This window comes from Sus scrofa, chromosome 2 (assembly GCF_000003025.6).
Source record: "Sus scrofa isolate TJ Tabasco breed Duroc chromosome 2, Sscrofa11.1, whole genome shotgun sequence".
Classification (NCBI taxonomy): Eukaryota; Metazoa; Chordata; class Mammalia; order Artiodactyla; family Suidae; genus Sus; species Sus scrofa.
Genome location: NC_010444.4, coordinates 126851663 through 126873826, shown reverse-complemented (window position 1 = coordinate 126873826; position 22164 = coordinate 126851663). Strand labels below are relative to the sequence as shown.

The window sequence follows — 22164 nt, the reverse complement described above, 5'->3', positions numbered from 1 at the left end:
AAAGACCAGAAATGTGGTTCAGAAAATCTTGGTAAGTATGATCAGTCTGAACTGAAAGCTAGAGAACCACAAGAGTCCTATATTTCCTGAGTAGGCCAAGCACATTGATCTCATCCTTGATGGGACTCACATTCTTTAAGACAGAGCAGAACTTTAGGCCTATAGAAATTTGGGTACTAGACTAGGGGCCCAAGCAGGAGCTCTAGCTTCAGAAGTATTGAAGCACTGAGTTATTTGAACTGTGGTAAAGGGCCATATCTGAACAAAAGGAGAACTGACTTGAAACTGACTAGCTGGCCTATCACCAGGGTTAGTTCCAGTGAAAGAGCATAAATGACTAAGAGGGCTTCAAAGGAATACTGGAGTAGTGAACAAGGCAGATTTTTTAAGAAGCTAGTTTTTCATAAACACAAGATTTTAGTAGCAGTCTAACCAATCACCCAGCGGGAGAAAGACTTCCTCAGGAGACTGAGTATTGCTAGAGATAATCTAAGCAGAAATTAGTTTGGCTTCCTTCCTTAGAATATAGTAGAAAGAATTTCTGCCTTGACTTGGATGTAATTCATGATTTACCTCTTCTCATATCCTCTGTTTCAGTAAAATAATAATATATGCATTTTTGAAATTGCTTGTGTTTTGAATTCGAGGAAAAGTTAAGGTAACTTTCATTATATTTTAGGTGGCTGAATATACTATACTAGAAGGAAAACTTCAAAAAACCCTAATTGACTTAGAGAAGCGAGAGCAGCAGCTTACCATTGCAGAATCAGAGGTACTGTATTTATCATATCTTTCTTTCACAGAATCCATATATTGAATTCATACCTTTTATTTGCTTTCTTTTATACTTGTATAAAACATATTTCATGGAAATTATGGAGAAAACTGCTATTGAACCAAGTAAAGAATATTTGATACGTTGGTATATAAGGAATAGGTGGAAAACTGTGTGAAATGAAACGAATGACAGTTACCAGCTTTGGCTGACGTCTGCAGTAGCGGAGATTTTTGGTTACCTTTGCAGTTGTGTGGACGGAATGGATAGTTGTGCTACTTGGAGAAAAGAAAATGTAGCATAGGCTCGGGGCCTCAAATCCTGATTTTGTTTTCAGTAAAAAGGGAATATCTCTCTTTCTTGCCCATTAAAGATTAGATCCCAAGAAAGAATAAACTTATGTTAATACTGTGCCTGGTTAGCACTTTTGTTAGCTCTTATTAAATTTTACCCTAAATACTTTCTGAAATTACTATAAGGTCACTTCAAATTATTAGAATTTCTTCCACATGAAATATATATTGCTACTTCCTTACCCAAATGTGTTTCTTAAAATTTTCTCAGCATATCAGCTTAACCTTATCTTTACACATTTTCTGGGATTTCTAAGTTGATTTAGGTATTTAAACTTAAATATAATGTGTTTTTGTTCCTAATACTAATGCTGTGTTATCTTCTAGGCGATTAGGTAGAAAAGAAGAAACTTGGAGACATTTACTTATATAATAAAATGGGTTTTATTCAGATAGGAATTTAAAGCAATTAGGGCCTTTTCAATTGAATTTATGTATTATATGTAGATTTTTGGTTATACTTTGTATTTTAGAATTAAACAATAATTTATAAATTAATGAAATTAAATGAAATCTTATAATTTAAATACTGACTAATAACTGAAAATCATATGAAAATCAATTTGTAACATATTCTGGACATTTGACCATGTATAAGGATAATGAAATGTTGAACAATAGTATAATTCAACTTCTTAAAAACATATCTTTTTAAGCTTCAAAGAGAAAGGAAGGAGCTGAAATCAGAACGTGAACGGAACCTGCAGGAACTCCAAGATTCCATCCGTAGGGCCAAAGAGGATTGTGTTCACCAAGTAGAGCTAGAAAGGTTAAAGATCAGGCAACTGGAAGAGGATAAACACCGACTTCAGCAGCAGGTTGGATTAGAAATGGTTCACTGAAGAATTCTAAAAATTCTCAGTAATTTGGACTATTAATCATATTTAGTGCACTGAGACTCAAATATGAGTTGCATCTTCTTTCCTGAGTCAAAGCTAAAGACTATATTGGAATAATTTGACTTCCTTTATAACTATTTGCATGAGATTGTACTATGTTTTAACTCTCTACTTAAAATCTTTTTCTGATAAATCTCTTTGACAGAGTCTTCGTATATCACTAGACCAAGTTCAGCTAAGAACCAAATTGCATGAGAGAATTGTCTATGTGCCTTCCCATTTTCTTTGTCCTTGTTTTTATATATTCTCTTCTCTCAACTTCTCTAACACCACTCTTCTTGTTTTTCTATAGTTTTCCGACATCTTTCAGGCCCTTTGCAGGCTTCTTTTCTTTTCTTTTCTTTTTTTTTTTTGAAGCCACACCCTCATATGGAAGTTCCCAGGCTAGGGGTCGAATCGGAGCTGCAACTGCCATCCTACACCATAGCTTGTGGCAACGCCGGATCCTTAACCGACTAAGCGAGGTCAGGGATCGAACCCACATCCTCATGGATACTGGTCAGGTGTATTACCACTGAGCCACTGATTACCAAATAAGTCAGGAACTCCAGGCTTATTTTCTTTCAGCGAGCTATTAGACTTCCTCGAAGCTCAGGACTGAACTTTCTGCTCAACAATCTCACCCATGCCCATGGCTTCAGAGACAGTCTATACCTCTGAGACTTGCACATTTGTACCCTAAACCTTTCCTTTGCACTATAGACCTTTTATTTCTTTGCCTTTTGGACATGTCTGTCTGGGTGTCTTAAAGGCATTTAAAATCCAGCATGATCCTCCTATCCTTACTTGACCTTGTTCTGAGTATTCTTTACTGCAATAATGGACCCCTGTAACCTGTTCTTCCTATTGCAGCCTGAGTGATATTTTTGAAATTTGGGAATTAAAACAGCCTCCTCTAAAACAATTCAGGATCATCTTAATGCTCTTTGGATAAAGATCAGAATTATTACCTTGCCCTCCAAGCCTCTGCAGAGTTTGGATTCAGCCTCCCTCTCTCCCACCTCATCTCCCATTCTTTCAGCTCTGCGGTATCCTCTCTAGCCACATTGCTCTTGAGGTCCTCAGGCATACCATGCATGCTTTACCCGTAGGATCTTGGTGTGTGCTGCTTTTTCTGGGCCTAGGAAGCTGTACTAACCCTTCAGTTTCCAGCGAGGCATCACTTTCCCAAAGAAATCTTCCCTGACCCCTGCTGTCCAAGTCAAGGTCAAGTTTTTGTTCCATGTTTTCTTGGGATATTATTTTCCTGTTCTATTTCTTTATGATATGTTACAGTGGTTTGTTTTTATTTTCATTAGTGTGATAATTTGATTGATGTCAGATTGTTAGCTCCATAAAACTGTTTTGGTTTCTATCTGTATGCCTCGATCCCAGCCAGTCTTCAGCACATGATAGGGGCTTAATAAATTTTTGCTGCAAAGAAGAAGGCTCAAGCTGTTAAAAATGAAGCTTATCTTTCTTGAAAAATTTCAGTGTAGATTAGATATGTATGACAAATGCATCTGAAGTCTTTAGTAAATTCTGGCATGAAAAATAGTATCCAGAACAATTGAGGTCAGTTAAGATCCTATTATTTAAGTGGTTGTAAATGTAAATTTGATTGTTATTATGGAAGTCTCATTTCAAGTATGAAAAATAGGGAGTTTCCGTTGTGGCTCAGTAGTAACGAACCCAACTATTATCCATGAGTATGTGGGTTCAACTCCTGGCCTCACTCGGTGGGTTAAGGAATCCAGCATTGCTGTGAATTGTGGTGTAGTTCACAGATGCAGCTCAGATCCTCTGTTGCTGTAGATGGCTGCTACAGCTCCAATTCAACGCCTAGCCTGGGAACTTCATATGCTGCAAGTGCAGCCCTAACCCCCCAAAAAAAGGAAGAAAGAAAGAAAAAATTGTAAAAGTGGGCAGTCGTGATGAGATTCAGCTGTAATGCCTCTCTTCTGCTACTGATCAGGAATATTCAGCCATCTAGAACAAAGGCTTCTAACATGTATTAGAATCACCAGGGAACTCTTGGAAAAAACCCATATCTCTTTCCTGTCCCAGACTGGTATAATTAGCTTACATGTTTGTGGGAAGAACCTGCATGGTAAGAAGTGGTATTTTGGAAAAATTCCCCGGGGCACTCCTAAAATATAAGCTAGGACCTGGGGAAAAAACAGCGTGGGCAGCCTAAGTTTCTGGGATACTCAAATTGTTAAGTCAGTGACTGTAAATAGGAGTTGTGGTTCAGTGGTAACAAACCTGACTAGCAACCATGAGGATGTGGGTTCGATCCCTGGCCTCAATCAGTGGGTTAAGGATCCTGCGTTGCTGTGAACTGTGGTGTGGGTCGAAGACGTGGCTCGGATCTGGCATTGCTGTGGCTTTGGTGAAGGCCAGCAGGTACAACTCCAGTGTGACCCCTAGCCTGAGAACTTCGATATGCCACAAGTATGGTCCTAAAAAGAAAAAAAAAAAAAGACTGTTAATATTTCCCATTTTATATATAAGAAAACCTTTTAGGCCCTTATTCTGAGCCAGGTTACATGTACTATACATACAGTTCTAACTCTACAGGTAGAAGGAGCAGATAGATACTCTGTCAGTGCAAGGTGATGAAGATAAAGTACCTATATTCAAATATGTAAAAGCAGTTATCAGAACTGAAAAAAAATGAGTGTAGTTTATGGACCACTTAGCAAAGGAAAAGAGTCCAGTATGCCTAGTAGCTTGATTAATAATATGTAGTAGTAGATTGATAATGTCCCTAAATGGTAAAAAAAATAATTAAATAAAAATAATTGTTGTTTATTAGCTTTTGTTTCAAACAAAAATGTGAGAGAGATTCTTTAGACAGTTTTCTTTTCAACTTTAAAAATAAAAGTTTGCAGGTAAACTTCAGTTTTTTGGTCTGTGTATGGAATACTCATGACCTAATAAAGATGCTGGATAAATCCTAATTAGAATTATTGGTGATTTAAATTCCTTTTTTTGCCACCAATTTTCTCAGTATTTCACATTTAGTTAAGTCTTAGTCTTAAACAGATAATTGGTTTATCTAATGATGAATAGTCATATTGAGGTATGTTTTTGGAAAACATCTTTAACAGTGCTTATTTATATTTGATTAAAAAAAATCCCAGATATATTCTCTCGCTCCCCCCCCTTTTTTTTTATAGTTTTGAAACTGTACTAAGAGAAATTATAGTATTTAAATCAAAGCAGCCTCTCCCCCTTTTTTTTCTTTTAATTTAAGAAAGTTTGCTTGCTTTCATTGGAGCATTATTCTAGGGGACAAAAAGATCTGATTTCTTTTCCTGTATCTGCTACTGGGCAGCTCACTGGCTCTTTGGCACTGCCTTAGTAATTTAGCTCTTTGATCCTCATTTTTTTTTTTTTAGTTGTAAATATGAAGGGATTATGGCAAATAATCTTTAAATTACCTTATAATAGCATTAGAATTATGAAATTTATAGAGTCAAATTATTGTAATAAATACTGGTTGAAATTACACTTATTTTCATTGATAATCAGGTATATCTAGGAGTTCCTGCTGTGTTGCAGTGTGTTAAGAATCTGGCATTGCCACTGCTGTGGCACAGGTCACAGCTATGGCTCAGATTCACTCCCTGGCCCAGGAACTTCCATATGCCAGGGATGCAGCCAAAAAAAAAAAAAAAAAAAAAAATCAGATATATCTATAATCCTCAATCTTACATGTGCTATTTTAAGGAGTTATTTTCAGTATTTTTATAAAATGATTTTCTTTGGCCATCTGAAATTTAAAATATCAAATACTCATAAGATGTTTCATACTCCTAAAAAGTTTTTGTTTATTGCTAATCAGCTGATTTACTAAATTTTTAAGATTACTAGATATCTTATTCATTGTATTTTATGTATTTTCTAAATTTTCTAAATATGAACATGCCTTAGAATAAGAAAAAATGACACTGTTGAATTGGGTAATATTAAACTTTGCATACTACTCTTTTAATATGGCTGTAATTTTTTTTTCTACAGCTTAATGATGCTGAAAATAAGTATAAGATTTTGGAAAAGGAGTTTCATCAGTTCAAGGATCAGCAAAGCAACAAACCAGAAATTCGACTCCAATCTGAAATAAATCTTCTCACTTTGGAAAAGGTACCCATGTCAATTTATGGCAACTTAATTAGCCCTAATGATGATCACTTTATAAAATCAGTGATACTTGCATGTACAATGTAATAACATTTAACTGTAGTACTCTGATATCAAATAAGAACACAGCAGGAGTTCCTGTTGTGGCTCCGTGGTAACGAATCTGATGAGTATCCATGAGGACATAGGTTCAATCGCTGCCCTTGCACAGTGGGTTAAGGATCTGATGTTGCTTTGAGCTATGGTGTAGGTCATAGACATGGTTCAGATCCTCCATTGCTGTGGCTGTGGTATAGGCCAGCACTTGCAGCTGTGATGTGACCCCTAGCCTGGGAACTTCCATATGCCACAGGTATGGCCCTAAAACATAAAAAAAACATATCAGAGAATTTGAGGCATGTGATACTGTAAGTACTTGAATTTCTTGTATTTGTCAGTTATAGCCTCTGCTGGAGTCCTTGGCTGGGAACCTGAGTAAGATTCAGGTGTTTATAAAGGAATTCACAAAACTGTCAGGAAAGCTAAAGAACTAGTTTCAAAATACTGGCAGGAACTGAGGAAAGCAAGTCATGGGCTCATCCTGTCAGCCAACAGTCTACTCTGGATGCTCCGGTTGTTGCCATGACTGCCGTGTTGCTGGCTTATGTATTCCCTGATTCTAGTGTCATGAATTCAGTTTTGCAGTGGCCTCTGAATGTTACTACCCTCTAGAGTGAGTGTCCCTGATAGGAGTATGCATTTAAATCTAAGGCCTTCACTCCACTCTCAGTTTGAAAGAAGGGATAGCCATCCTATTTTGATTTCTGTGGTTGGTAGCCAGGTCTTGATTCCCATTTATATTGGGATTTCCCACAAACAAAAAGGATGTTTGACTTTTAGGCTTTAAAAAAATCTATAATGGGCAATAGACAATCTAAATTTGATAGTATGAACTCTTGCATTTTATAGTTTGATAATTTTTAGGCATTTATTAAAAAGATAGAGCATACACAGGCAAAAAAAAGCAGTTAAGAAACAGGAAAATAACCCTTAGAAGTTTAAGGGTTTAATTGGCGTGTTAGCCATTGCCTGTATGTTCCCACTCAACTCTGTATGGAAGGTTTCTTTGCCTTTTGTCTTCTGTGGATTCAGCCACTAGGGGACACCAGCAGAAGACTGGTAGAGAGGCATTGGGAAGATACCAGGGTAGTTCTTTCTTCTATCTTTTGACCTCATTACTTCCCTTATTTTCTCTGGAAGTAGTTACATCTTTTTATGGATCCATCTCCCACCAGATCATCCTTCTCTCCAGCTTTCGTAGGCAGTCCCTACTATGGTTCTAGCCTACTGGACATCCCCAGTTTTGGGGTTCCTTATATTAATGGGTACTTTCTGGTACCCATTTGTAGTCCCTCCTCCCCAGGAGAGGTGGGGGCTTCTTGCTGCTTATGATCACTAGGTTGCCTCACTGTATCCTCTTTGGCATTTCTGTTCTTCCATTATCTGTATAACCAGTTTCCTGTATTAAATCACTTCTGATTTTTAGTTTCCTGGCAGGATGCTGATTGATACACTTGGGTTTTCATTATCCAGAAACCTGTTTTATATATATACTATTTATGATACCATGTTAAATACCATTAGGAATGATTCAAAAATGTTCAGGATATTGTAAAGTAAATAACAAGTTACAAAAAGAGACAAGGGACTTAGATGAAATCTGCTATTGTTTTACCTTTTGCTATGATTATCTAACTTTCTCTTGCTAAATTCCATGAGTGCAAACGGAAAACAATTACTTTTACTGAAATCAATACCTTAAGTATTACGAAGAAATGAGATTGCACATGGAACCTAAAGAATAAGTGAAACTTTGACTAGGTGAATACATGGATGAGGTTATTCCTAAAAGAGATGTTGAACAGGAATGTAGAGATGAAAAAGTCCCTTGCATATTTGGGTAACTGCTTGACTAGAACCTAGAGTTTGGCCATTATACTAGTATAGTTGACTGTTGTATGTATGGTTGTATCATGGTTGACAATGTGAGTTTGAGCTATGAGGGTTCACTTTTATGCAGATTTTTTTCAGTAAATACAACTAGAGTACCACATGATTCATGGTAGGTTGAATCTTTAAATATAGAACCAAGTATATGGAGGGCCAAATGTGAAGTTAGGTGCAGATTTTCGACAGTATGTAGCACGAGTTTTCCTACACTGAACAAATGTCAGCTATAGTAAATACAGGCCTGATGAAAGAATGCTGGAAGTAACGGTAATTTTCAGCCATGTCGAGAATTTCTTATTTCATTTGATTTTAAAAAGTCAGATTACTCTCAAGTTTATAAGACTGGCTTAATGGATTTTAATAAAAATGGAGATTTTTTGGGGGGTGGGAGCCTACTCAAGGCATGAGAAAGTTCCAGGGCCAAGGAACAAACCCTTAGCACAGCAGTGACCAGACCCACAGCTCTGCCATCAGGGACCTCTGAAACAGCGAATTTTGATGAACTTTTTGGGGCGATACAAGTTGTAGGGAATTCTCATCTTAGACAAATTCCATTTGAGATGCTAATGGGATAATCTAAATGAAGGAGTTCACCAAGTAGTTAAAAATGAGAAAATCCAGTAGGAAGAGAAAGGGGCTAAGACATAGATTTGATGGTCATTTGAATAAAGTAACAGTTCTAGAAATAGATGCAGTTGCTTAAAGGGTGTTAAGAAGAACAGCCAGTAGTAAAGCTTGGGGGAAGGTTCAGCTTTTAGAGCAAGCAAGAGCTGGGGAAGGAAGCTAGAGAGATTTAGAGAAGTAATAAAGACAGTCTAGTGGTATGCCCAAAAGAAAAGGAGGAGTTTCAAGGACGAGGAAGTAAAAGTAATCGCTTATGATGGGAAAGTCAAGAGTGGTTGAGGAAACACCATGAGTTTGGCAGTTAAGATGTCACTTGAGTTTTAAGAAGCCAAATTGCAAAAGGTTATAAAAAGTTTGGCTTTGAAAAGAAAACAAGAAGAAACATAGCCCAGGGGCCTAATGCTCTTGAGAAAAGCTCATTTAGAGGTAGGAACATCAGAGAATATTTTTAGATTGCGAGAAATTAACTGCAAGGAGAAACTGAAGGTTTAAGAGAGGAGGGGATGGTAGGAGCATAGATTTAAAACTTAGTCCTTGATAGCACTATTAAAGAGGCAGAAAGGGTGAGTATATAGAAAATTCGGAGACAAGAGTAAGAGTGTAGTTAACAAAAAAGGAGTTGAAAAGGGTATTAAATGGTTTCTTCTGTTTCTGAATTCTTTAAATGTTTCTGCAGCTTGTCAGATGCCATGCTATTTTTGGTTCCTTTTCTTACCACCGTATCTATTTAATTGCAAAGTCTTGTTGATTCTGCTTCTTTCATATCTCAACAATCTCTTCATTCTCCATGTTTGGCTTTCTCCTCATTTCTCTACCAGTGACCTCAAATCCAGCTGGATTATTTCCCATTCCTTTTGATTAAGCCAAGTATAAAAGTATTTTGATTTTTATAAATATGAATTTTATGGCTTACTAGAGATACTTGAAGCATTCAGACAATATCATCAGTTCTCACAAACTCTTAAGTAGCTGTCAAAAGTATATCCATTTTACTTTTGGGAAATTCAGAGCCAAATATCTCAAAATTGCAGCAGAAGCATAATCATATTCATCTTTTCTGAATATAAACGAGGTAATATCCATCATAGACATAAATTGTGATTTTAAAAATTCCTTTTTCCAACTACTCTTCTAACAAAAAGGATAAAAAAATCCAAACATGTTTTTACATACTGTAAAAACAGTACCATGAACTTGAGAGGAAAAAAAAGAAAAGCCTAAGTGAACTCCCTCTATATCAGATCTAATGAATTCATTCAGTATGTTTAAGTGCCTAGTAAAACAAGGCTTCTCAGCATTTCTGAAAATTCTTTGTTGTAAGTTTTTTTGGAGCCAGAAGAGGGCAGAATCTTATTTCTTAAGTAACAGAGGCATGCAAGCACAGAAAGAAAGACGTAAGTGAAAAAGTACCTGATTTAGTCTGTAACTTCTGTTTATGTCTGATTGAGAGCTTTTTTCTTTTCTGATTATTCGTTTTCTTCAGTGTAACACACATTCCCATTTTTCACTGAAATGGCCAGAAAATAAGTTAGCTTGCCATTCTTGATTCCTGAGGTGAGTAATAGTTTATGATTTGCTTTTAGCTCAGAAATGGCTTTTTAAAAATAATTGGGAAAACATTCTAATTTAGTTGAGTATACAGAGGGTTTAGACAGAAGCTAAAATGTGTCTATTTAAGAACATTTGGGGGGTATTTACTGTGTGCTCACCCGTCTTAGGGCAAAGAGGAAAAGGAAAGTACATTCTCCTTTTGGGACCTCACTTTTAAAGAGTTTGTAATATAAGGGAGCTGACTCAGAACTGCAAATGACTGTATGATCAGATACCAGGGAGTGTAATAAGAACTCTCTGCACTTCAGAAAGGAGGTAGCATTTGGTGTTCAGAATATAGTAGTTTTATGGCAGCTCCACATAAAAGTAGAATTTTAGCTGTTTTAAGTACATAGTGAAGAAAAGAAAGACTTGACAGGCTCAGGAAGTAACTTGCTCAAGGAGGTGGATGTAGGGGACACAAACCTCGTAGTTGGAGGAGAGGGTTTCCTGTTGAGGAATACTTAGGTTGAGCAAGTAGGATGGAGATTCGGTTTTGGAGCTCCTTAAAACCTAGGCAGAGGAGTTCAGGCTCTATCGAAGGCAAGTTTTAGTAGAGAGTAAATAGATGTAATAGTGGCTTGCAGGATTTGTAGATAGAATACATTTGAGGCTGAGGAGACAAGCAAAGGCGAGATGAGCCAGAGCTCATAGAAAGTGGTGGTAAGAATGTCAGAGAATAATACTGGAAAATATTTCAAGGGAGAAATCTCTAGTTCCTTGTGACAGACTGGAACTGGGGATAGGAGGTTGGACGCAAAGATAATTCCATACCTCCAGGAGAGAATTGGGATTATGGGTTTAGCAAGGATAGAAACAGGGACAATGAGAACCAGTGAAGGTCCGTGTTTTTGGTCTTCACCAGCTTCTGAACTGACTTGGGTCCTGAGCTAAGTTTTAATTTAAGAGTCTGTAACTTGCCTTTTAAGTGCAAACAAGACTTGTCTACCCACAAAAAGGGCTCTCAACTTGGGGTCTTTGAATGCCCTGAAACTATGTCAAAACTTGTATATATTTTTCTGGGAACTGGGTCCATATCTTTTTTGAGAATCACAGAGGCATCAATACCCTTTTAAAGTTAGGAATCACTGATTTGGTAGTTGGGTTGAGTAAGAAAAATGTTATGTGTGGCTTGAATTTGTTAGCTACAAAGTTTTTTTGGTTTTTTTGTCTGTGAGTGTGACTTACTGTGCTAATGAATAACTATGCAAATGTGAATTATTTTGATAATCATGGCAAAACTTTTTCTGATGGAGTCAGTTCAGTGGATATAAATGATTTCTCTAGGTTCATCTCTGTCCTAACCCTCATCCTGGGGCTTGTCCAGGATACTAGACCTTCTCTAAGACCCAGGCACATCATCACTTTTATTATTGAATACTACCCTTTTATCTTTTAGTTATAAACAGATTTTTTGCTTTTCCTCTGACATATGTCCTATTGTTAAATTACCAAGTAATATGTATAAATCTTTGGGGCCTAAGTGGAAGAGATCATCTTTGATAATCTTAGCATATTATTCAACTTAAGACATATGAGCCTAGTTGTGAAATGTCAACACGTTTAAATCCAAGCACTAGGGATTTGTAAAGCAGAAAAGACCTTGACTCCATGAAGTCATATATTACTGCAGAGAATGTTCTGCTCTTTTGTGAAGGGATTTTGGCAATCTGCTTTTCCTTTCATTTCCTTCTGAGTTTTCTGAAGTTTAAATTTTTGGATAGTGTCTTCAGATTCATTTTTCTGCAAAACATTAAGAGTTGTGTATATGGGAAAAACTAAACTTGGTATGAAAATATTAGACCAGTTTAGATTAACAGTGTTTAACTGTAATTCAGGCATATTATTACCTTATCTCTTAAATAGTAAAACTGTCTGTTGGCTACATGAATCTGTTTGGTGCTTGGTTTGAAACATTGAGAGAGTACATTCCAAAACATAGCCAAGTTGGCTTCAGTTCATGCACAACAGATTGCCTGCTGCAAGTATAAATAATCTTTTTTTTAAAATTGAATCTCTTTTGTGTCTTTTTATATATATATATATGAAGAAAAATAGAAAATAAAAGTTAGCTGAGTATTATTAGCATTATTTTTCTGACTCTTGGGTTTATTTTAACATTCTTAAAATATTTTTGACTTTGTACTCCACTTTCTTAGTAAACTGCTTTCTGATAAAACATTTTACTGTTTTTAGCATTCTTTGATTTTTGCCAAAACAGAGTTATAAAAGTATCTCTACTAGTTCTCTTCAGTGTAAGACAAAATTCCACATAATGATAGGCCTCCAAAAGGAATAATTTGGTTTCTAAGATTGAGAGTGTCAGCTAAATTGGAATGCTAACAGAACTGCTTTTTGTAAAAAAAAAAAAAAAGTGTATTTTCACTCTATGATCTTTCTGTAATATATATGTTTTAAATACATTTATAGTAACTGTCTGGAGGTTAAGACTGATTTAGTTCCTTTTAGTATAGGCTGTTAGGCAGTAAAAATACGACTATATTTTAAACAAGAAAATGTTCACGTGCCATAATATTTACAGTAAATTATATAACAGTTTTAGATGATGTCGTATGTTACACTACATAAACTCTTTTCTTAAGCCAGACTCTTTGTATATATTATCTTTCAGTGATTGTACACAGTGGTATAGTGTTTCACTTGATATGATTTTAATCACTGTTAGGTTGAACTTGAAAGAAAGTTGGAATCTGCGACTAAGTCTAAATTACATTACAAGCAGCAGTGGGGACGAGCTTTGAAAGAACTTGCCAGACTTAAGCAGGTATGTAGTTTATAGCTGATGATGGATTATTCAGTCTTTTCTCCCTGTTTCTTTACAACTGTGAATATTTGGTGATGTCTGCATTTGAATCTTCACTGCTATATTTGATGTTTAGAGCCTTTTTTTTTTTTAAAGTGTCATGTGTAAGAGCCTCCCACTCAAACTTTTAGGTCCTTTTTTTTTTTTTTTTTTTTTTTTTAATCGGGAATGATTTCTTTTACTTTGAATTATAAAACTACCGTCCTTTTTCTTCTTAGTATTAATTTCCTTCCAATGGGAGTGCCTTTGGGGGGAGAAATTTAAGACCATATTTTAAATATTATTCCTAGGAAGACACAGTAAATTTATTCATTAAGAAAAGGAATCACAGGGTATTTCTGCATAATTTTACAAGAATTTAAAAGAGATAGTAGTTTCTAGTTTCCTGCATTCTTCGTACATTAATTTTTTTTCCTTCCTGCTACTAGAGAACAAATGCTCTTAGCTTCATGAGACATTAGTCTTAATTTAGGGTATAATTTCTTCATATGATTAAGATCAAATGATATATGAGCAAAATCTTTATTTTGAATTTCATCTATTTGACATCTGCAACTTTTAAGAATCATTAATGGCTAGTTTAGTAGTCTAAGTCTGCTTTTCTTAAATGTGTCCATTGTATTTTGAATAACATTTGGCACAAAAGGTCTTTCAGATATATTAAAAAAATTATCTCCAAAACCATCAAACGCTATTAAACATCTTAGTGATACTGTACTAAATGCTTATCACCTTGATAGCAGAGTATGTACTAGAGTACGCAGGAAAAAAATAGTACAGTTTACTACCTCAGTGTAACTTGTCGATGAATTGAGATTGTAAGCATAGGTATAAAATAATGTTACACACTGCGTGTTTTATAAAGACAAAGGATAGATGAGTGAATAATCATGTGTAGTACCGAGGGTCTCCTTTTCAAGGCACTGCCCTGGATTTATAGATAAAAGTAAAACGTAAGTCTGTCCCTCAGGAAGCTTGGAGTTTATAACAGAGAAGAAAACTGTAAATACACCATTTACTGCCTAATAGTAAGAGCCCTAAAAAGAACTGTAGTGAGTACTCAGGAGGGAAAAGTACATCTCTTAATGGAACTTAGGAAAGGTGTCATGGCAGATGAGTTATTTGAGATGGACCTCAGGAGAACTGTCTGTGATTTACGAAAGTTGTGGGGGAAATGTCATAAATACAGTGATTATAGCAAAGAAGCATGAAGTCAGAAAGCATAGACTCTTCCTGGAGAACAGAGGAGGTCTTATTTTAGAGTCATTTCAGCAAATAAGGACTAAAACTTGAGTGGAAGCAGTGGGAGTGTGACAAGGAGATTCTTTTGAAAGACGATTTTGGTAGATTCTATACAGTACACTATACCTGATCAGAATGCACAGTGGAAGGTCAAATATGTTACCAAGTGTGCAAACCTTAAGTGTCTGGAATGTTTCAGTGTCAAAATACAGTTATTAAGAAAAGCTGATTGGGGCATGGGAAGGAGATAGAACTTGCAAATTTGAACATTTTAATTATTACAGAGAGAAATTCAGCAAGCAGTTAGAAATATGAACTGCTCTTGGGAGGATGATTGGGCTTAATAACAGATGAAGGAATCCTCTGCAGAGATGATAATTGAAGCTGTTGCAGAGATAACTTGGAATTCTTAGGTTTAAGAAGAGGAAAGAAAGCTGATAAAGGAAACAGCAGCTAGAGAGAAAAAGGATGATAATTAGAATGGTGCTGATAGAGCAGTTAGCATTAATTGAAGGCTTACTAAAGGCCACGTATTGTGCTGAGCCTTTCATATCTTTTCATTTAAGTCTAGCAAGGATCCCTAAATAGCAGGTAGTATCATTTCAATTAATGAAAGAAACTGAGACTTAAAGAAAGTAAGTAGGTTGCACACAATCACACAAGTACTGAGTGATAGACAGAGTGATTGACCAGATTTCAGGCTCAGGCCCTTTCCCCTTTATAATGTTATGGTTTAATTCCATAGATGCCAAATAATTAAAGACTTTCAAAAAGAACAAAGTGAGCCATGGAAGATATGATTTGGCCTATCGTAGCAAGAGAAATGTTATCATTGACTGTTAGATAGACTGGCTTTAGTAATGAGAATTCAAGTTACTTTGAAAGAGAAAAAAAGTTAAAGTCATTATGCCAAGATATTTAGCTTACTTATAGTACCATAGCAGGGAGTCCCTGGGGAATTGGGAGCAAGAAAAAGATGTGATGAGAATGATTGTTAAAAATAACAGGATACAGAGTTCCCATCATGGCTCAGTATTAAACAAATCTAACTAGCATCCATGAGGATGCAGGTTTGATCCCTGGCCTTGCTCAGTGGGTTATGGATCCTGCATTGCTATGTGCTATGGTGTAGGTTGCAGACATGGCTCAAATCCTGCGTTGCTGTGGTTGTGGCCTAGGCCGGAACCCTTAGCCTGGGAACCTCCATATGCTGCAGGTGCAGCCCTAAAAAGACAAAATAATAATAATAGTAATAATAGGATACAAATTCTCTCAGAGGCAGAATACACAGAAGTTTAGAACATGGCCTTTTAGAACAAGAGAGCTGCACTGAATATTGGCTGTACCTCTTAACTGCCTCTGTGACTTGGGGAATTCGTTTCTGTACACCTCTTTTGTACAGTGAAAATCTTTCCTCACAGATTGTTCTGAGAATTAAATGAGTTGTCTGTAAAGCATTTTATACAGTGTTTGGTACACAGTATATGCTCAGTAAATGGTAACGATTGTTAAAAGGACATGAGCCATAAAGCAATTGTGTAGCGTCCTTGTGTTAGCCAGAAAGCTGCTGTGTAGTATAGTAGGTCGGTGGAGACCTAATTAGATGATAGCTTTGGATATTGATGAATACAAAAAATACTGGAAGGATTTGTTCAAGGAAACGATAGACAGCACTAACAATTTGACAATTTTTAAGTCTAGAAAATTAGGATGTTGTTATCTGATAATAGTGACAGGGAGGTGGGGTTGGATATTGTTTGTTTTTGGCTGGTAGTTTTAATAGATGCTCTGTAGAAAGCTGACAGAAGGAAAAAAACACCTTATATGAGTGCTAAATGTGCAGATATGCAAGATTGTCAGCCACTACCGAACTTCAAGTTGGGTGTAAAGAGATAAGAGTGCACTGGGGCTGAAGAAACATCTGTGGTTATTTTATTTGTTCATTCTCTCATTCAGCGAGTACTCCTTGAGCGCCTCCTATGCAGTTTGCACTATGGTAAATTCTCTACACATAGCTGTTCTCTCCCACAGGGAACTTAAAATTCAGCTGAAAGGGCTAATATTTAATAAGAATATGGCAGAGTGGTAAGAAATGCACATGAGGTTAGCAAAAAAATAGAAAATATATGTATTAGAAAAATAAGAGGACAATGAGGTTATTATATTTTATCACTCAAAGCTAAGGGAGACCTGGTTCAAAAACAATGTTTCAAAATCAATATTAGGTATGAAATTGTGTCAAATTTTAAAATGAGAATGGTTGTGGAAGACAGTGCCTACCATTGAACAACTTTATGCAACTTATGCAGAGTAAGAGACTAATACAATGGTAATTATAAGGCATTACCAAAATCAGTAATGGAAAGATAGAAGACTTAGCTGTTGATTAGGGCATTTCTTCTCAAGAAATTTGTAATTATCAAAACATAGTTTCATTATAATTGTAATATTTCTTATTTATAAATACCCATGCAAGAACTTATTACTTTGAGTAAATAGATTTTTAAATTATATTAGTATGTGTATATTGACAGCTGACATTATTTTCATTGTTTGAGATGGTTTTTAGAAGAAAATAATGTTCTAGGTGGAATCCCCCCAGCTCATGGACTGAAGTAGACTCTTCTAAAGGAAGTTCAGTGTAAAAGGCTCCGAGGTCAAGTACCCCTCCTTCCTGACACATGCATCTGTGTCCATTATTTTCTTCTGTGCACTTTCTACCATCTTGCCTAAAAACCATTGGCAAAGTAATTTTAGCTATTTGTGTCTCCTAACAGAAAGTCTGTCACAAAAATTCAGATGCCTTTTTTCTATTGAGTTACTATAAGTGAATTAAGAAGAAAAGAAAACACAGTGTTAAGTTACTGGTTCAACTGCAAACTCTACTTCTTGAAAGAAAATAGTCTTATTCTTTGAGTGCAGTAACTTCATTGCAAACCATTTCTATTCCTTATCCCGCAGACTTTCTGCTTTAGAAACAATACTGTAAACAGATTTCAAGGACACTAGAAATCATGGATGTTTTCCAGATCACCTTTGAGATGCAGCACTTTAAGAAGAAATGTGATAGACTTTGGGATTACCATAGTCAGTTGTGCCCTGCCACTAACTCTTCTTGGAAGATTAAAATTAATAACTTCATCAAATAGGCACAATTTATACATGTGAAAATTACTTCTATTTTTTTCTAAAGCTTTTTATTAAAAACACATTTATTGTGTTTGTAAAATTGGAATCCTCTATCTGCTTTTGTTCAGAGGATTGTTTGTGCAACTTCTTGTTTAAATTGGATTAGTACCATGTTAATTTTACATTGCCTCTGGTGAATAGCCACGGGGCTATAATCTCTGCCAGTAATTTGTCACAGCAAAATCCTCTGGAGGGCCATACAAAACATTTGTGTAGTACGGATTAGACGGCAAAAGCCATATCTTAGATTGTTAATAAATGTTAATGACAAAACCCAGCTGGTAAAACTTGGAAGTAAGACCTAATGCTCAGTGCCTATTGCCAAAAGAATGTTTAAACAGGGATTTCCATTACTCAAAGGTGACCTAGTATAGTCAATTTGTGAATTTAAAAAATCATAATCCTCCAGTTATTTAGAAAAAAAATGTTTTCTTCTGATTCACAACCATAAAAGCCTGTGTTTCCAAGTTGTAGACTTTTTTTGTTGTTGTTCTTTGGTGACTAGGTAGGCGACAGCTGTAAAATATAAACAACTGTAACATAAAATGGGTCCTAACATTGAAAACAAGGAAATACACCCATACCTTCTGGGTTTGATATTGTTGATGTGATGTATAACACGAACTTTAAAGAGTTCTAGGTGTTAGACATCTGCGGGGCATTTAGTTTCTCTTTTTCCCATCTCCAAGTTAAGACTGTCGCTTTTACTCCTGGGTTCTAAGGAGTGAAACATATTTACTTAAAAACATTTCTTGACACATTAGAATGTATGTAGTTATGGAGGAAGAACAAGAGCACTACTTTTAAAAAAGAAATGAATCATTGTTAAGAGGTATGAATTTTTTGTAGGAAATTTAATGTTTTTATCATGTCTGCTACATTAAAGCTAGGTATGTTTGTTCACAGGACAGGAAACAGGCCTAAGATTTGGGGTAGGATGTGGGTCCCTTACCATATTTGTGCACAGTAGATCTGTTTAAAACTGAGCTGATATATTTAGTTAAAACAACACAGACTTCATTGGCTGACATCAGCGCTATCTTGTCCAGCCTTCTCCTTATCCACTCAGAGTAATTAATTTGATTAATTTATAAGTAATTTAGCCAAGGATGGGATGTAAATCTTTGTTTAAGAAAACAGTTGGAGGTCCAAGTCTTGGTTAAAAACTGTGTCTTGAAACCATCCAGGCCCTCCTACTGACTTGTCAGCTCTGGGTTATTTTCAGAAAACTTGACTTGAGTTCCTTAGTTTAGTTGTAAGTTTTTTCCCACAGACATACATGGTATGTGTGAGTGGGAGAGTAAGTAGTGGCCACGTTTTAGCCGCTGTTTAGTCTAGTGTATGTATGTTTACATCTCCTCTCTGGATTTATAGGCAGCCAAGGCAAAATAAAGATTATACTCACTTGATTGAGGAGACTTTAACCCAGAGCACCTGGCAGCAGAGAGGATTTCTTCTTCTAACCTCTGAGTTTTGTGTGCATGTGATTATTGTTAATGCTGTATATTTTATTAAAAATTCTAGGCATTTTTAGGTAAAGGCTTTTCTTCTCTTTTAGAGTTAAGAGGTTTCAGGTCTTATAAAGTTACAGTTTTACAGAGTAACCTAAAAATAAATAATTTGACCCTTTTTTTTTCTGCTTGTAATTATATTTGCTTATGTAAAAAAAAATTCAAATTTTACAGTATCATGACACATAAAATAAAAAGCAACAGTAAACTTATATCACCTCTTCAGCCAGAGGTAACCATTTGGTGTATTTTGTACAGAATAAAATCTGTATGATTTTGTTCCGATTTCTTTTCCTTTTGTATTTTAAAATAACTTTTAAATGAAATATATCATACATTCCAAAGTGGAAAAAAAATTTTTATGCACCTCAACCCCCACCTTCCATAAATAGCATTATTAGTGCTCTATGTGCCTTTTCTTACCTGTATCCTTTCCACAGGGAACTGCTTTGCTGAATTTGTTATTACTCCTTTGCTTTTCTTTATATATGTTATATATTTAAAATATTGGTAAACAACAGTGATTAGTTCTGTATGTTTTTAAACTTTATATACATGGAAACATTGTTTTTGAATCAATCTTCTCTGACTACCTAACGTGACTCAAAGCTGTTTTTTGTGAAAATTTTGTACATGTAAGAGTTTCTTTAGTGTTTATGTCTAAAAGTAGAACTTCTGGTAATAGAGTTTGCTCATGTGCTTCACTAAATGTTGCCAGATTACTTGCCAGATTACTTGCCAAAGTGGTTGTACAAATCTTCAGTTCCCAAGAGAAGTGTATAATTGTTGTTATTCTTCACACCATGCCTAACACTTGGCTTTTATCAGCCGTATTAATTTTTTCCAGTTTGGTAGGTCTGAGATATTATCACTTTATAGCTGAAATTTTCATTGACTTTGAGCATCTTTTAATTTATTAGATTTGTATGTCTTCACTGTGGAACACCTTTTTATGTCTTTTGCTAATAGAAATCAGCAGATTTTGGAGTCACCAGAAAGTTAGAAATAACTACTAGAAAATAGGTGATGTGATGGAGAAATGTATTAGAGGTCTGAGGTCTTTTCAATCATACAGATAGCCTAGAAATGAAAAGTATTACAAATAAAATGTAAAAACTTCAATAGGTGAATTAACAGCGGAACCAAGGAAGTGTGAACTGAGATAAGCCAATAAAAAGTATATGAACTGCAACAGAAAAAAAGAAAATACAGCAGAGAACCTAAGTGACATCCAGGATGGAGCATAAGAGATTGAGTACCCTTTGTGTAACCATAGATCTCTGTCTTCGTCTGTTTGTGTTGCATTAACAAAACACCTCAGACTGGGTGGCTTATAAAGAGCAGACATTTGTTTCTGACATGGTCAGGTTCTGTGTCTGCTGAGGGCCTGCTTCCCAGTTCATAAATGGCCATCTTTCTGCTGTCTTCAAATAGCAGTAGGGGCTAGGGAGCTCTCTTGGGCCTCTTTTATAATGGCACTCATTTAAAATAGCCAAAAAGCAAAGCAAGTCTTAAAAGCCATGGAGGGGTAGAGGAAGACATTGCCTTCTTGAGAGCAACAATGAGACACACAGGTGAACTTTCATCAGAAATAAAAGAATTCATAAAAGAGTGAAATAACATCCTTAAAGTAGTGAGAGAAAAGGAGAGTCAACCTAAAATTCTGTACCCAGTGAAAATGTCCTTCATTAATGAAAGTGACATAAGGCTTTCAGAATAACAAAAACTGAGAGAAAACAGCAGTCAAAATATTTGTTGGGTTTAAAGTATATAGAGAATTAAAATTCATGACAAACAATAGTACAAAAGACATAAAGGGATAATTAAAATGTTTAGATTCTGTTGCATTATTTATAGTGTTGTACAAGTCTTAATTTATATTATTTCTAAAAGAGTAGCAAAAATGAACAACAAGCTGATAAAAGGGAAAGATGGAGTGATGAAATATTAGATCAACCTCCAAAAGGACAAAAGGAGAGAAGCAGAATATAAAATAAATGGAATAGGTAGAAAATAGTAATCTGTAAAGATTTAAACCCATATATATCGCTGATCACTTTTAAGTATAAATACTCTCATTAAAGACATTCAGTTACAAACTGAATTTAAAAAGACCACAGTATGCTACTTAACTATATGCATGCCTTAAATAGAAAGGTACAAAATGATTGAATTTAGAAAGAAGGAAAAATATATACTACATTACTTTTAGCCCAAAGGGAGTCGGTCTAAGAATACTTCAGCTTTGGGGCAAGAGTCATTACTGTAGATAAAGAGAGGTGTCATAATTACAAAGGTATCAAACACCTGGAAGAAGATAGATTTGTGTGTTACCAGGTGTGAACAGCCACAGACTTTCATAAAGCAACCATCGCTAGACCTAAAAGAGAAATAGACAAATTTGTAATAGGATTTTTCTGTTACTCTCCTGGGAACTGATAAAGCAAGCTAACGACAGAAAGCAAGTAGCGATTTAGAAGATTTAGATAACACAGCCAATGACATCAAAAAAGTCCAGGATGCACATCGTTTTCTAGTACACTGGAACCTTTAGCCAAATTGCTCACATCCCGGATTGAACAGCAATTCTAAACACATTTCAGATGAATGCAATTCAGAATATGTTCTCTGACCACAGTGAAATTAAGCTATAAATTAGTAATAAAATGATAGTACACTTCCAGTAAAGTGAGAAAAGTGAAATTAGAAAATATTTTGAACTGAATAATTAAAACATGTCACGACATGAACTTTAATGAAAGCTGTGCTTAAGGAAATTTGTAAATCTCAAGGCATAAAATCTATTCTCTACATATTCCTTTCAAACAGTAAATCAACAGAAAATTAGGAAGGAAATGATCAAAATGAGGAAAATATATTATCAGAGTTGTTGGGAAAAAGTGTCCAATTGTAACTGCCAGTATTAGGAATTTTAAAAATGGTATAGGGCTACAGATCCCCCAGACATTTAAGGAGATAAGAGAATGGTGTGAAAATTTTGTGTGAATTTGAGAAACAGAACTTGTAAAACTGACACAAACAG

General features: G+C 35.5%; 1 protein-coding gene across 4 annotated transcripts in view; it reads left to right on the top strand.

Moving 5' to 3' along the window:
• The window catches only part of CEP120 (centrosomal protein 120), an 89856-nt gene that overhangs the window by 56291 nt on the left and 11401 nt on the right, over positions 1-22164 (top strand). For all 4 annotated transcript variants that reach the window (XR_002341873.1, XM_005661594.3, XM_003123877.4 and 1 more), the window contains 4 exons: positions 680-772; positions 1785-1946; positions 6033-6155; positions 13042-13140. Coding sequence is in view for 3 of the 4 variants with exons in the window: in XM_005661594.3 (XP_005661651.1) it covers positions 680-772; positions 1785-1946; positions 6033-6155; positions 13042-13140 (477 nt within the window). In the remaining variant the exon portion in view is untranslated. The remainder of the gene's footprint in view (positions 1-679; positions 773-1784; positions 1947-6032; positions 6156-13041; positions 13141-22164) is intronic.